The sequence below is a fragment of the Syngnathoides biaculeatus genome, chromosome 1, assembly GCF_019802595.1.
Source record: "Syngnathoides biaculeatus isolate LvHL_M chromosome 1, ASM1980259v1, whole genome shotgun sequence".
Taxonomy (NCBI): Eukaryota; Metazoa; Chordata; class Actinopteri; order Syngnathiformes; family Syngnathidae; genus Syngnathoides; species Syngnathoides biaculeatus.
Window position 1 is genome coordinate 9,928,482 of NC_084640.1, and position 16,135 is coordinate 9,944,616.

Consider the following 16,135-nt stretch of genomic DNA (forward strand, 5'->3'; position numbering starts at 1 on the left):
AAAATGTATTATTTAGTGAACTTCATTACTCACCAATTCAATTAATATTTGATTAACTGTACATTATTCCACTGCACAAAAATTAACTCCACAACACTTACTCAAATAATGCATTACTTGTAGTAAATAATTTTCAGACAAATGACCGTAATTTCTAGTGTATAATGCGCACCTATGTATAATGCGCACACCCAAAGTCGACCTCAACATTCTGGAAAACCCTTGAATGAATTCACTGAGTTTGATGTCTGGACATTCCCGTGATGGTTATACTTCCAAATAATTGTTTGAACAGATGAATGTGCCCCCTTCAAGCATCTGGAAATTGCACCCAAGCATTAACCAGACTAATGGAGCGCCACAATTGTCTCTGATTTCCTGGCCGATTTCTTTTGATTTTCCCAGGATTTCAAACAAGGAATCTTTGAAGTGTGGCCTTAAATACATCCCTAGGTGTGCTGTCAATTAAATCACATGTTGTCAACTAACCAATCAGGAGTTTCCAAAGCCATGGCCTCACCATCTGGGTTTCCCCATGTTCTCTTTTTGTGTGTGTACACTTTTAACCTTTGAATTTTTTCTAAAGAAATTCTCTTATAATTGTAGCCAAATTAAATAATTTTGGTGATCCTGACTAACCTGAAACAGGGGAGGTTTAGTTTGAATTGACTTCAGACAGTGACAGAAAAAATGAAACGTGTTTTTGGCACAGCGTATGGAAACTTCTGGCTCAACTGTATATGTCAGTATCATAGCTCCCTGATGGCAACGGGTAAAGCCATTGACAATGGGACAACGACGCAATGTCTGAGCTTTGTGTTTCCGACCGGTTTTTCATGGGCGAGAATGTAAACATGATTTCAGGCTGCTTAATTCCCTCCCTCAAAGGCCCGAACAGGTTTTGACATGGGAATTGCTTTTGAGTGCATGTTTTGGGTTCTCACCGATCTGTAGCAGCACAGGTGTCACCAGCGCCGTCTCCATTGCGTAGCAGAACTCCCGGCCGAACATGACGGCGCCGTGCATCACCCATCTCTTCAGGGGGATGCCCTCGATGGACCCCTCGCTCACCAACTCCTCGCTACCGTCTTTGCCGGGGCGGCTCCCCGCTCCCGCTGAACCGTCTGCGTCCCCGCCCTTCTTCTCCTCTGTGGAGTTTTTGGTCTCCACACCAGCAACTAGTGATCCCACCTGCATGGCGTCAGCGCCCGTGCTCTGGGGAGGCATGGTGGGCGGGGGCATGCACACCACGGGTAGGGGGGGGACGAGTGCTGATCCGAAAAGCGTCCCACTCAAGCTCACTTTTAAAACTAAATGATTTTTGACAAACCTTCTCTATTAATCTGATTACAAATAATTAAATGGATACTTTTATAGACAAAACTAAATGTGTTGTACTTAAAAAAAAAAACAAAAAAAAAACATTAACATTAATCTCTATGGAGGCAGTTGTAGGTAATCAAGGAAAATTACAAAAAATATCACCTTAATGACACTCCGCCATGCTGAAAAGCCTCCGCACTCCTTGGTTAGAAGAAAAATAAAAAAAACAATCTTCCCACAATTTGCTGTAAATCCCCTAAATTTTCACAGAAAGAACGCTGAACATTCAAAGTTTGTGCAATTTTCTTTGTTTGATGCGTTTGTGTGGTGTGTGCATGCGTGCGTGTGTATGTGCATGTGTATGCATGTGTGCGAGCTTATGGCTTAATGACCATCGAGGTCGTTTCAAGCTCCCGCCTTACTTTTGTTTTTGTCTATTACAGGGGGTAAAAATCCATATAGAAAACCACTTGGTGAATTCCAGAGTCATTTTGTGTATAGAGGGCTGGAGGGAGTGTGCGGGGTTGAGGGGGAGGCCGCAGGTGGCGGTGGGCGGGCAGGCGGCAGAGGTGGGCGGCGGAGCTCCTCGTGAAATCCCCATCGGTTGGCTGATGAATCTAAAGGGAAGAGGGAGGAATCAAAGAAATTAAAAATTTGTGAAAGCTGTTCCTTGTGGTGGCACGGTGGCGCAGCTGGTAAAGTGTCGGCCTCACAGTTCCATCCCGGCCTCGCCTGTGTGGCGTTTGCATGTTCTCCCCATGTCTGCGTGGGTTTTCTCTGAGCACTCCGGTTTCCTTCCACATCCCAAAAACATGCAACATTGGAGACTCTAAATTGCCCCTAGGTGTGATTGTGAGTACGGCTGTTTGTCTCTACGTGCCCTACGATTGGCTGACAACCAGTTCAAGGTGTACCCCGCCTCCTGCCCGTTGACAGCTGGGATAGGCTCCAGCACTCCCCGCGACCCTCTTGAGAATAAGCGGCAAAAGGAAATGGATAGATGGATGTTCATTGTGTTCAACTTAATGCTACTTTAACAGTAAACATTAACAGAAATGCAGATGCTCGCTTTATCCATTCTGTTATGTTGCGTGATCCCAAAAAAAAAAAAAAAAAATACAAAAAAAAAAAACTCGCACAGAAGGTATCATCCCTTAAATTTTTCACTGCAACAATTTTAAAATCATTTGCCCCCCCATTGTACACACAGCATCCCACATTGATTGAAAAACAACTCAGCTGTTGACATTTTTCCACGATAAAAAAAAAAAATATATATATTTTTACACACACACACACACACACACACACACACACACACACCTGTGCAGAGCGATGAGATGTTTCATTTCCACTTTAAGATAAAGGGAAAAAGTGTGGGATGTTTTCAATCTTCACAAAACAAATTTCTTGTAGTTGTAGTAGTTTCTTCGTTAAAGACCAAATGGGTCACATTGATCCACGAACATTAGGGTGGGTAATGACGTCCTTAAATAACCGTGCGTTGATGCTGAAAGGCACACGCTCTTGCCGACACACAGATGTGTGTATTCTCCCGCTATGAAAGGAGGGCATTTGTTTAGAAAAAAAAAAAAAATTATAAATAAATGTTTTTTTCTTGATAGAATTGTCTGGTGCACGTGGTGCTTTTTAGCCCTCTGAAACACTGAAAAAGTTGGGTAAAGATGAAGGCATACAGCTGCGCTCGAGCGCCTCCAACAATTGCCCGACGACAAAAAATGTGGCGCCGAGTCCAAGAGAAGAATGACCTTGAAATGGGGCCACGCATAGCCGGTAGGTGCTGCTATGGCCCACCTCTTACATTGACTGGAAAGCATTTGACTTCCTTTCATGGAACGGCAGCAAGAAGTGGACAAAGCAATTTTCTGCATTTTAACCCATGACGCGACGTGCACCAATGAGGTCATATTGAACTTCTCACACCGGCACAGGCGAATTTTCCAATAGTCGAGGTAATAGCCCATTTAACACAGAGACTCAGCAAAATTAGTGCGTCAGAGCCACGACCGGTATTCACTGAACCTAGAAAAGCAAGATATTGTCACAACTGTGTGCATTTCCACAAGGCATGTCAAAGGTAAGACTAGCCAAGACAAGATTAGATGGTTTAGCGAAGAAAAACACAACCAGGACTTCCCCTATTGACAACTAGTTACCATACTGGTGAGGTATGCTTTTGTTTGTATTTCTATGCCTGTCCGTCAAAAACTCCAAGTCAGACCTGTTTGTGGCAGAATCAAGGTTTATTATGTTGAAAAAAAAAAAAAAATAATAATTGATTCAGAAAAGCGGCGTGAAAGTGGTTTAGGCTGGGCATATGTAATGAAATTTCAGAGAAGTTTGTCATCCGACAAGCACTTCCCACCTGCCATCCTGTAGTGTTGAAAGCAACTGTCACCATCGTATTTTAGGATTTTAGATTTTAATGACGAATCATCTTACAGCGGGATGCCGAGTCGCTGTGTCGAGGCACTGATTTAAAAAAACCGTATGGCCCATTGGCCACCAAAACTGAAGTCTCTGAAAGCAGATATCCGCCATCTTGATACTCCCAAAACAATCATGTCAACCTGTGCAACTGCATCAATCGGCAGCTTTGTGGCGGTGAGAAAAAATTCCACAGGTAATTTAGAAAGACTATGACACCGTTAAAGTTTGCTTGCAAAGGGTTTTTTTATTTTCTGATGAGCTTAATTCACTTGAGCAAAGTTTTGTTTCCAGTTGTTGTTCACTCTCTGCTGCACCTTTATTGGCAGACTTTTTTTTGCGAAAAAGCCATGTAAATATTTGCCCAAACTTCAGTGAATAAGCAAGAAAAAAATTCTGTGAAATTTGCTGAATTTCATAATACAGAACTCTGCAAAGTGAATTTGATTTTCAAATGCAAGGAAACAAGGTTAAATTTTCTGTCTGAAATAGGACGTTGCAGAGACAACAAATCAACAATGAGTTTAGCGTGCATTTTCCCATTTTGAGTCCTTATTTCCAAAAATATATCAAACTGATTGACTTAAAATATAATGCTTTTATGACAAAAAATGCTTAGTTTTTTGCTATGTTATGATGATAGACCTTCACAGCTGTATTTTGGGGAAAAGTGAACATGTCACAGAAATTGGGCCCTAGGTAATATGCAAGGTTTCTTGGTAGTCACGATGTTATATGTCTTTCCTTTGCACTTCACCTTTTCTGGCTTACCAAGTCGAATTAAAAATCCTTCATGTCACCAGAACTGAAAAAATGTCAAGCACGACCAGTTTTAATTCTACATGCCAAACTTTGAGGAAAAACCCCATCAAAATCCAACTTGTAAACCGTGTCCTCCACGTGTTTTGGGAGTGCCAAGATGGCGGCCAACTGGCTTCAAGCAATCGACATACAGCTCGATGTGTATGCGCTATCCAGTTTTTTTTTTTTTTTTTTTAAGGTCGGTAGTCAGAGGTAGTTGTGGATTCTGTGTAATAGAGGCTTTTTTAACCAATAGGTGTCACTATAACCTGTAATTGCCAGACAATAATTAATGCATAAATAATCATAACCATGAAAAACATACATAAGGGGGAAAAAAAAAAATCCTTAAAGCTAAGAGTCAACTGTGATGAAAATATTAGTCTGTCTCCAATGCCTCTTACTTTCACTCCGTACTCTCCTCGACGCCTCTCAGGGCTCTCGCATGTCCATCCATTAACATTTATGAAGCACTCCGGTTGGTCATTAATATTTCATGAAGTTGCATTTCTGTGACCTCACAGACTGCGGCGCATTACATAACAGCCTCTCAGACATCTCAATTCACACACTGAATAGAACAAAATGGACAGAAACATCGAGCAGTCAATTCATCAGAGAGGGGGGATTCGACCCCAAATCTTAAAATCAGTGCAGCACAATTGAGGGCTTCTGACTTTGTGAGACATTTAGAGGAGGCACTTTTACAAGGGGATGTTCTTCCTCTAACTAACAATCACAGAATTCAACTCCAACTGAGCAGGTGCGACAAACCTGGACTGGTGGCCAGTCAATCCCACAGCACATATTGAAAAACAACCAGTCACACTTATGCACTTACAGTCTAATCGTCAATAAAGTCAAAACAAAACAAGTCCTTGGTCAATTGAAACGAGCAGAAGTAAGGAAGTGGAGACAACCGGGTGACATTAACGGGTCTCGTGTCCCAGGTAATCCGGCCAGCGGCACGGGAGTTAACACTGACTAAAATAGACCACCTTGTGTGTGTATTTCCAGCCTCACAAAATCTTGTGTGGATCTGAGAGACACTGGGGACATCGTGGTCCCCGCTTGTCCACAGCCTTGAACTTTTAAAAAGCGACATTGTACTTGCCTTTTTTTTTTTTTTTTTTAAATTATCACTCGGGGTTTTTTTATTTGTAGCAGGCCAAATTAAACTCCCCCACGGGCTACTGTTGTAAAGTCCACTTTCTCTGTTGCTACTTTCTTTTCCACGATCCTACCGAAGCTAATAAATTGCACTCGATAAGTTTATAAGATAAGATGTGAAAAGCCACAGAGGACAGCCTTTCCTAGTAGTGGTTGCACCTGGTTGTTCATTGTTGTCGCGGCGCAATCCCAGGCATGTGACCGGCCGTGATGCAGAACCTAGCGCTGACCCATATAATGCTGGCTATAGATTACAAGCCTGGAGACCTTGGGATTCGGTTCAAATGCGGTGAGGGCCGCTGAGGATGTGTGTGCATCATTGTGCGCGTGCAGACAATGAGTCAACAAACAGACTCACCACAAGCTTCCCTGAAGGCGAAGACTGACCTATCCTGATCACACCTTTCATTCGGGAGACATGTTACGAAAACGGCAGCAAAGAGCACCGTTTTTGAGACTGTGGAGTCGATTTGTACTCCAATCTTCACGCTGCTGCTCTCAGCTACCCTCTTCAAGGCAGAGCTAAAGGGTACGGTAACGTTAGCGGGTCAGTTTATTTTTATGGCTGTTATTAAGGAAACAAAGTTATTTAGGGAGTAAATGTGCAGTGTAATGGAGATGGAGACTGGAGTACAGAACTGCAACATCCAGAAGTAATGGCACAGGCAACACTGTTTGATTACATGAGCATTTCTCAACGGACAGACAGATAAACGCAAAGGGCTGTGCGTGCAAAACAAATGACGTTCCTATTCTGCTTCTTGGGATTCCCGTGGAAAAACATCCAGCGGGAAGCAAGAAGGATCTCAATGAGAGGAAGAAAGCTAGAGAAAAGGTAGTGCGAGCGCGAAAGTGATGCATTCGGGTGCAGTGCGGCTGCAGTGCACTAAGGGGAGAGGAGGCACATGTGCGCCAACGTGCACCCAATGTAAATGACAAATCCCAGACTCATAACACACGGATTACCGCAATACCGCCAGTTAGAAGTTATGACATAATATACCTGCTGTTCATGTGCCATTAACATTACTTTTTGAGTTTGCATAGATCACACATTTGACTTCAGTGGCCTAGAGACCCAAACAAATCTAAATTTCTCTGCACCTGAACCATAACATTGAACTTCACTAATATGCAAGCTTGTTAGCATCCAGAACGGCCCGCACAGCAACCACAGCAGCTACAAAGTTAGCTGTATCTGTTTCCCCCCCACAAACAAAAAAAATTCAAAAGCTATAGAAACTCAATTAGCTACGACATCAGCTAGATTCGTTCCAAAACAAATTGAGCAATAAAAAGTCAAGAAGGTTAAGATCAATTTGGCTGGTTACTTTTTTTTTTTTGTCAAAGCTAACAGGCGAGCTAGCTAGCAAGCATCCTCAGAGGCAAATCTGTCTTTTACAGACAGAATAAAAGTTGTGATGCACCATTCCATTTTATTATGAATATAACGTCCCAGCAGGTGTGGGCAGTAGTGTGAAGCACTAATAATTTAACACTAGCTAGCTAACACCATTATTAGCATTTGATAAGAGTCGTTACCCTGCCTACACATGCACTGAGAGTATAATCTTTTTCTTTCCTCTATCATCAGTCATACATCACTATACCAAAAGACAAATGATAGCGGTTACTGTCCTTGTTCTATGCATGCATGATTTATAATGCCTTTAAGGGAGGTGGTGGCCTGGGGACGCGCTAACAGCACAGACATCGGAGACCCAAATTAATTTTTTACAAATGTCTCTCACTGGCTAGCCAGATTCGTCCTTGCGTCAAGACAGCAGCTGCTAACTAATTAACCACAAATTTACACAAAGTCGAACAGAATCCGAAGCAGACGTGGAATCTAACTAAAATTGATGCGGTGGCATAATTTGAAATGGTGCCAACAATAAGTCATCCGTGACTGTTCTTCTGAGTGTACAGCCAGTCGTGGCCCAAGATCATCGCCTGGCACTGTGAGGGACGTAGGTTCAAGACCCCGACTGGAGCATCCCCGCGACTCGCGTCTGTGGTGTCCTTGAGCAAGACACTGATACCCTGAACTGTTCCCCGGGCACTTCAGTTGCCCCCTGCTCCAGTGAGTTCCACTAACATGCGCGTGTGTGTGTGTTCACTGATGGGTAAAATCCAGGGAACGCATGAATGTTCATGACAAAGATTCTTCTTCTGAAACACGCAAATCAGTTCGTCCAAAAGAGTCATTCACCAAATCATTCACTTCATTTTCAGAAAATAAATTAAGTGCTTCCTCATTTCATTCGTGAGGTAAAGACATGATAACAGCTAGTTAAGACCAATTTGCTTGGTTTCTAGTTTTATTACAGCTAAGAGGACATTTAGTTAGCATCACAAACAATTGCGAGTTAGCAGAACTAAGCGGATTTCAAAAAACAAAAAAATACATTTCCAAAGGAAAAAAAAAAAAAAAAAACAAAAAAAAAAAAAACGCTAGACAGTAAAATTAGATTAAACATTTCAACACCTCATAACCAACTGTCTGGTGTTTAATTATAGCTAATAACCGCTAGCGAGTACTGCCAAATAACAACTCCAGTAGAAGTTACTGAACAATTTGTCCTTATTTACCTTCTGTCTACTGAATGCATCACCTCAATTCCACTGTTAATGACATTGTGCCTTTCGCTCTCCGGTTCAAGCAATGAATTAAAAATTTGGGCTTGTTTATCAGAAGGGTTATTAAAACTTGTACATTTTTCAGTCTACTGGTGGTACTTTTTGGCACATTTTCTAAACCGTGTGGCATTGACTTGGTCAGCTTGGCCTAGTTCTGCAGCAGAGTCACGTTACTGGCAGGGCATCTCATCCTACCCATCAAACCGCAGATCTAGACAAGCGCACCTCCAAGCACGGCAGTACCTCGCACAACCCTACATTAATGCCCCATTTCCAGTTGTGGGAAGTAAGTCATTAAGTTAAAAAAAAACAAAAACCAAAAAAAAAAAAAACACTTGGTTATTGTAATTCAGTATATTTATTTATTTAGGTACAGTCCATTGCTGGAGTATTTATTTGACAGATCTGTACGTACAATGCCTTCATCACAATTTTTTTTTTTCTTTTAAAATCAACTTCCATGGATGGTGACGTTACGTAAAATTAAGAGCAGTAAAGTCAACCATAGCTGAGATCTTGGGGATAAGGGAAAAAAAACAAGTACAGCAGTGACAGAGGAACTTGAACCAGGGAGTATTAACAACCACAACGTGACAGATTAAAAAGAAAGAGAGCAAGATTTTCCTCATCAAAGGCATTAAGAGATTTTTTTTTTTTTTTAATTTAGGTTGTAGGTTCCATGAATGATCTGAGACAAATCCATTGTCTTATGATAGCTGGGGGCGGTAGTAAAATAAATAAATACATAAAAACCGCAAGCTTTGGCATTCAAAAATTCTCCATCCAATTAAAAAAAAAAGGGTATTTTTTCCATTTTAATTACTGTAAATAAGTTGGCATATTTTTGGGAAAGTTATTTTGCTATGGAGCTAAATCAGCATTTTTTTTGTCAGTTGTCACTTAACTCCCGGTTTATCATGTCAGAACATTTGGTGTGAGGTTGTTTTATTGTTATTATCCTCACTTATCCTTTTTAAAAAAAAATTAATTTTACCTTTTGTACAAGTACATTTTTTTTTTTTACTGAAGCACCTCAATATTTTTTTTGACAAGGTCCATTTATTTTTCCCTAAGAAGTACACCTTATGCCACTTCTACCATTTCTGACAAACTAAAAAAAACATTCCCATTGTTTAGCCACATCTCATGTTTGTTAGTGGAATATTCCACAGATGCTGGCACAGCCATCTTGCAACAGTCAGAACATAAAAGTTTAAAAAAAAAAAAGTTTGACTCCCAAAGCGTCAACAACACAGCAGTCAAGTAGTTATTTTTCAACTAAAACGTGCTCTCCCCCCCCAAACAAAGACCAGTTTCTAGTCGAGACTCTCCGGCCGTGTGTGCACATGCAGGCTGCAGATAAGGACTTGCTGAAATGAGCCCAACTGTAAAAAGGGTTTACTAAGGACTAAATAGAACATCGTTGCGTAACTTAAATCAAAGTAAATAAGAGAAATGAAATTCGCATTTGCTTTTTCTTCAAAGAATGACGAAATAACTTGGAAGTTCTACTAAGCTATAATGTACTGTGCTGCACACAGCGTGGGTCAAATGAGGACCATATGTATCAAACTTTGAAGCCATGATAGTACTGCTGTTTTGATTACCGAAGGAATTTAAATCCTACTCTATCTAATGTCCATGTGTTGAACATTGTGATTTTTTTTTTAATGATTTTTTTTTAAAAATCTGATTGACCCACTTCTTAAAATCAAATAGCTTCATTGATTGGTTGGAGAGGGGGAGAGAGAGAGAGAGAGAGAGAGAGAGAGAGAGAGAGAGAGAGAGAGAGAGAGAGGAGAGAGAGAGAGAGAGAGAGAGAGAAAGTTACAAAAGCTGCCATCTTGGCCTTTGAAATAAAAGCCAATAGAATGCAAATAACAGCAAACTTGGTAGTAAATGCCGCAATGCCACAAAGTCAAGTTCAATTTCAACTTTATCGACCATCCGATGGACACCAGGTAGACCAAAATCGGGATGAATATGGTCAGTTCTGTACGACCTGCTTCAAATCCAACTATTACCACAACATACTTTTGAAGTGGTTCCAACAGGAAGTACGCAGTGTTCACAAGCGATCTCTCCAAATGGGATTTTGCACCTTGCAGGCTGAGCTCAAGCAAGCGGACAGACAAGCGTATTGTCACACTCCAGTTAATTCTTTATCCGTTACGTATGTTGACATAAGAATATTAGACATTTTATAAAGACACCTGGGAACTGTCTTAAATTGTGAAACTGAACATTGTCTGACTATTTTCAAGCAGGATCGTTTGATACCCCTCCACACACACACACACACACACACACACACACACAAAAAAAAAAGAATGCCGGTAAAACTACTGCGCTTGAAAAGCAAAACAGTTTTATAGCACTCTTGCATGCACATGTATGCCCTAAAAACACGACTGAGGAGGTTTTGCATTCTTCCCCGCAGCCATACCCACACAATTATACAAGCTCCAACATATTTAATGCCACATCTTTCTGGTTCGTACACAATGTACTGAAAATGTACTCTCATCAAGATAATAGCCCCAGCGGTTGTCTCGTTTGAGAAAATGTTCCAGAACAAAAATCTGTCTAGTACAGTATTATCATTTATTTTAGGATTTAGTGTGAGCGCAGCGACGTACAAATTGCTATAAACTAGCTATTTAGTACATAAATTCAAAAACAATACTATGAAGCCAGCAGGTCACCAAAAAAAAAAAAAAAAATAAAAAAAATCTACAGTTTACAAAGGCCTACAAAAATCTTGCACTTGTGAACTGACCTTTACCCAGATCACATCCTTATTTGCTTTCTGAGTCCCCAAAAAAATAGATTAAAAAAAGAAAATAAAAATTAAAAGAAAAAAAGGACCAGTTTAATCCACAGATGCTTGAGCCTTTCGTCTCCAAGAGGGTTCACGTGCCGCCAGTGAATTGTTTGCCCCTTTTGCCAGTTTGTTACACTTCGATCCTTTAATACATTTAAAAATTAGTCAAAGACAACAAGTAATCACAAAATGCAGATTTATAGAGATTATAAGGGGGCGGGGGTGAAAAAGTGATTGCCTCCTAAACCGAATAACTGGTTGGGCCACCCTTAGCAGCAGCCACTGCATGCAAGTGTTCGCAATTAACCTTCAGTGAGTCTCTTACAGTGCTGTGGAGAAATTTTGGCAAACTCATCTTTGAAGAATTGCTGTAATTCTGGAACAGAGGCTTTTAAAGCATGAGCTGCATTTTTTTTTTTTGGGGGGGGGGGTCACGCCACAGCTTCTCAATAGGATCCAGGTCGGAGCTTCGACTAGCCCATTCCAAAGTCTTTATTTTGTTTTTCTTCAGCCACTCAGAGGTGGACTTGCTGGTGTGTTTTGGATCATTGTCGTGCTGCGGAATCCAAGTTTGTTTCAGCTTGAGGTCACAAACCCGTGGCTGGACATTCTCCATCGGGATTTGTTATTTTTTTGTGTGTTTGGGAATTTGTGGTTCCATTTATCACAGCAAGACTTCCAGGTCCCGAAGAGGCAAAACAGCCCCAGGCCATCACACTAACACCACCGTATTTAACTATTGGGATGATGTCGCGCCAGATGAAATGGGGCAATCCCCAAAAAGTTAAACTTTCGTCTCACCCGACCACAGTATTTTCCAAAAAATCTTCTGGCAAAATCCGGACGAGCCCGCCTGTTCTTTTTGCTCAGCGCCGGTTTTTGTCTTGGAGCTTCGCCATGCAGGCCATTTTCTTTCTCACGGCCGAGTCACGAACACCGATTGGTTTCAATTGGTTTATTTGTTCCTCAATTTCTTCTCATCGAGAAATGCGGCGTTTGAGGATCTTTTGCGATACTTTACACGGAAGATCCTGGTCTGGCACGATCGGGCCTCGGTGCGGCTCGGCAAATTGAACTTTTTTTCCCCTGCATTTTGTGTTGACTTGTGTCATCTTGGACAAACATTTGAATTGTGTTCGCCGATGAAACGCATTTGCGTGTGACAAACCTGCACAAAAATGACACCAGGAATGAGGCAGACACTTTTTCCAAGATAAGCTACGTATGGACAAAAACACGCAGGGTGTAAGGGAGCGAGAGAGATTGGAGTGCAATAAGGACAACTACAGATTCAGTTGATGTGAGACCAGATAGACACCCAAACCTACATTTGGACGCACGCACTTGGATAAGACGAGAAAAAAAATAAAATCTTTTCTCTACACCCTCAATAATGCACAAATACTTCCAAATAGTAGGAAATAGGTTATCTTCCACACTGGATCAGCGCTGCAGAGAGTGAGAGACAAAGAGAAAGAGAGAAGGATAGACAGAAAAAGAGAAAGAGCTTTGTTCATGTCTAGTCTCCAGACGACTTTTAAATCTTGTGCCTCAAACACCTTCAAGAGCCTAAAATGGCGAGTTTGCCTTAAATGTTGACCTAATTTCAGCAGGAAAGGATTAATTTCCCAACTTGTTTGGGGGATGGCGGCGAGAAGAACTTAAGAAGAGAAGAATATCCAAGTAAGGCCGGGTTACTTTGGTCCACAGGTGTCAAACCCAAGGCCCGGGGGGCAGACGCGCCCCGTCACATGACTTCATGTGGCTCGCGAAGGGAAATCGTGAGTATCATCAACTTCCATGATTTCTTGTTCAAATTTGAGCCAAAATTTCTGTCAGATCATAAATGAGATATTGCAAACATTTTTGTGTTTCCAAACATCGAGAATAGTTTAAAAAACCATTACCCTTGATTTCCGATTCCAAAACTAGTTGGTAAATTGAATGTGTAAATTAAAAAGATTTTCATGTTTCAGTCAGAATGGCACCCCTGACAGAAACCGTAACTACAATGTGGCCCGCGAGAGAAATGAGTTTGACACCCCTGCTTTAGTCCATTGCTCAAGCGTTCGGGGAGTCGGAGAGGACCACTAGCGGTCATGTGGATGACTGAGCAGAAGTACTGGTTACCCTCTTAGTTTCGATATGCTGCACTTCCCCATTTCCCTCCCCAGATGATGACTTAGCCAGTTAAGATACACGTTTATTTTATTAACTTATATGTTCAATTTATGTTACAAGTCCTTTTTTTATATGACCCTCTAAGATTCCGACTTTGTAATGACATTATTGCATAATCATTGCAACGGTTTCTTAATATATTTCATCTTCATTTCAGTGAACTCAATGGGAAAATTTCTTTTGAAATCTGTGCAAAAGGGGAGGTTGCATGTGTTGTAGTTTAAGGTGCCACGGTAAGCACCAGACATAGAAAGAAAAGCAACGGCTAGCGTGTAAACAATGTCTTTACAAGGTGCTAATGCTATGTTTGCGTTGCACGTGCGCTAACGAGTGTGCACGCTCATGTGACGAGTTGTGCCAGGATGCATCAGCGTGCCTGTCACCGCGTCTACGTGCTGACGAAGCAGCAGTTGACAGTCAGCAAATATTTCATCAAGAGGAAGTGGATTGCTCCCACTTCAGCTTGAAGCCATCTGCAAGCGAAAACCGCAGAAAGCGCACCGACGCGGAATCCGAGCGAGATTAGCGCAGACGCTATCGGAGCCGTTTGCCCCCTCGGAGCACGTCATTTGGAAGAGCATTGTTGAAGTGGAGCTATCCGGTATTGTTCTGGTTCTCATGTTTGCGCGGGACTAGAGAGAACCGTTGCAAGCTAGTGTCTTTAGAACTTTCAGTATTCTGATGCACAAAAAACAGGTAGAAAATGTAATTAATGTTCACAGAGGCGCATTTGAACGCAGTTGCTATCCAAAACAGCAGCTCAACAGTCTTAGAGATGAATTCCAGTGTGTGAATCTTGCAACTTTCATGTGGTGAATAAGTATTGATTGACCCTCCTGCTATGTTACCGGTCCAATTCATCCATCTCAGATTTAAAAAAAAAAAAAAAAGGGGGGGGGGAAAGCACGTTTAAACATTTATTTTTTTGTAGTTTTTATTTTCTTGTATTTCATGAATCAAATATTTCTCTTTTTTTTAATGGGCTTGGTTTAGAATACTAACAATGCAGTGACTCAACGTGACCCGTGACCATTTTTTTGTACTAAAGAAGAAAACAATGACGGTTAAAGATGATATTGCGTTTACATGGAGATGACATTTATTGAAGATGAGCCATCCAGTAGACTGATTGCGCAAGAATTGTATGCACTTCTTTGAATTCCTCTGCAATAACCATTTAGTTTAAGAATAGTTTGCATTATTCATGTACTAATGCTTGATAAGAATCCAAAATTATGTCACCACCTAATTCATCATGCAATAAAATAACCTAGCAAATGCAACTACGTACTTAAGGTCACCAGTGGTGTGTGTGTGTGTGTGTGTGTGTAGGGCACTGTCTCGGGTAAAGAATTTGAAATATTGGTCTCGCTTGAAATCAATAACATTATTGAAGCTTGTCATGACAAAGCACCTGTTCTGCAGTTGAGTAAACAAAAGCATCTGGAGTCACTTTTTTAGTAGAAATACAACAGACAATAAAAAGCATAACTCACCAAAAAGGGTCCGAAAGCTTCATTAATGGCGTCGAGACGGTTTTCGTGCGAGCTGTGGTTCAGTACCTGCACGCAAACGGGGTGGGGTGGGGCAGAAAAGGGAGGTAAGACAACAGGCAGACAGCACAAGACTTCCAAGCTGCTCAAGTGCAGTCGCTCTAATGCAGTAGTTGGCACGCAAACGCAGAACCACTTGTCGACACACACAAATTCTCTACAAACAGACATCGCCATAAAAACACACATTGACAAAAATCCACTTTATCACTTGAAATCATTCTTAATGTTTGCCATTTATCCACATCCGAAATGGCGAATAGCGCCGCTTGCTTGGCTTCTCTACCTGTCACCCAAGTGGTTAAGTTGCTAAGGAAGATGAAAGAGAATGGGGCTAATTCTACAGCTAATCCCCTAGACAGTAGTTCAGGGTCAATGTCATCCCCCCCCAAAAAAAAAAAAAAGAGAGAGAGAGTAAAAGGTAGCAGCCATACTCGCCTCATTATAAATGTTTTTGTACGGAGAATTCACCCCTGTCGTCCCCCCGCCTCCTTCCTCCACCCACTGCACCAGCAACCTGAGATGCTGCAGCCGCGGTAAGAGCCTCAACAGCGGCTACCAAATGCTCCATAACAACCCCCCCCCACCGCCGCCGCCGCCGCCGCCGCTCTTCCGCCTCCGCGCCGGGCTCACCTCGCCGGGTCGTTCCGAAGCCGCGGTCTCCGTGCTGTTGTCGCGCCGCTGGTCCGCTCTCACTTCGCGCAGGCTCCGACCGCCCGCGACTTGCAAGTGCGAGGCAAGGCTTTCAAATGCGCCTTTAAAGTAATGTCGGAACAAGCGTACGTCGCGGCGGCTTCCGTCGACGTCACGGCACATTTGCATAAAACGGGGCGGGGCCTGCTCACTCCCAGCTGCTTGGAGGAACGCAAACAAGCTTTCGACGCTTTCGCTTTTCTATTGTCGAGCGTCCTCCGGCGCCCCCCCCCCCAAAAAAAAATAAGATAAAGTAAAAAAAGAAGAATTTGTAGTAACAGATTGGAGGAATTTTTTTAGATCCATAAGCTGTTTATTACCTTTCGTTGGCAAATGCTGTACTACAGATCCCAATTAAAAGTGATTTCACTCTGCGGTATTGAACTAAAAACACATCCATCCATCCATTTTCTTTGCCGCTTATCCTCACGAGGGTCACGGCGCAGTGCTGGAGGCTATTGCAACGGGCAGGAGACGGGGTACACCCTGAACTGGTTGCAGG

The 16,135-nt window shown here is 42.1% G+C and overlaps 1 protein-coding gene across 2 annotated transcripts in view; it reads right to left on the reverse strand.

Annotated features, from left to right (window-relative positions):
• LOC133498243 (solute carrier family 45 member 4-like) overlaps positions 1 to 15,792 on the reverse strand; it is a 36,393-nt gene extending 20,601 nt beyond the window's left edge. For both annotated transcript variants that reach the window (XR_009794251.1, XM_061814839.1), the window contains exons 1-3: positions 15,574 to 15,792; positions 14,884 to 14,949; positions 945 to 1,940 (exon numbers count right to left, since the gene is read on the reverse strand). Coding sequence is in view for 1 of the 2 variants with exons in the window: in XM_061814839.1 (XP_061670823.1) it covers positions 945 to 1,242 (298 nt within the window). In the remaining variant the exon portion in view is untranslated. The remainder of the gene's footprint in view (positions 1 to 944; positions 1,941 to 14,883; positions 14,950 to 15,573) is intronic.
• Positions 15,793 to 16,135: the final 343 nt, after the last annotated feature.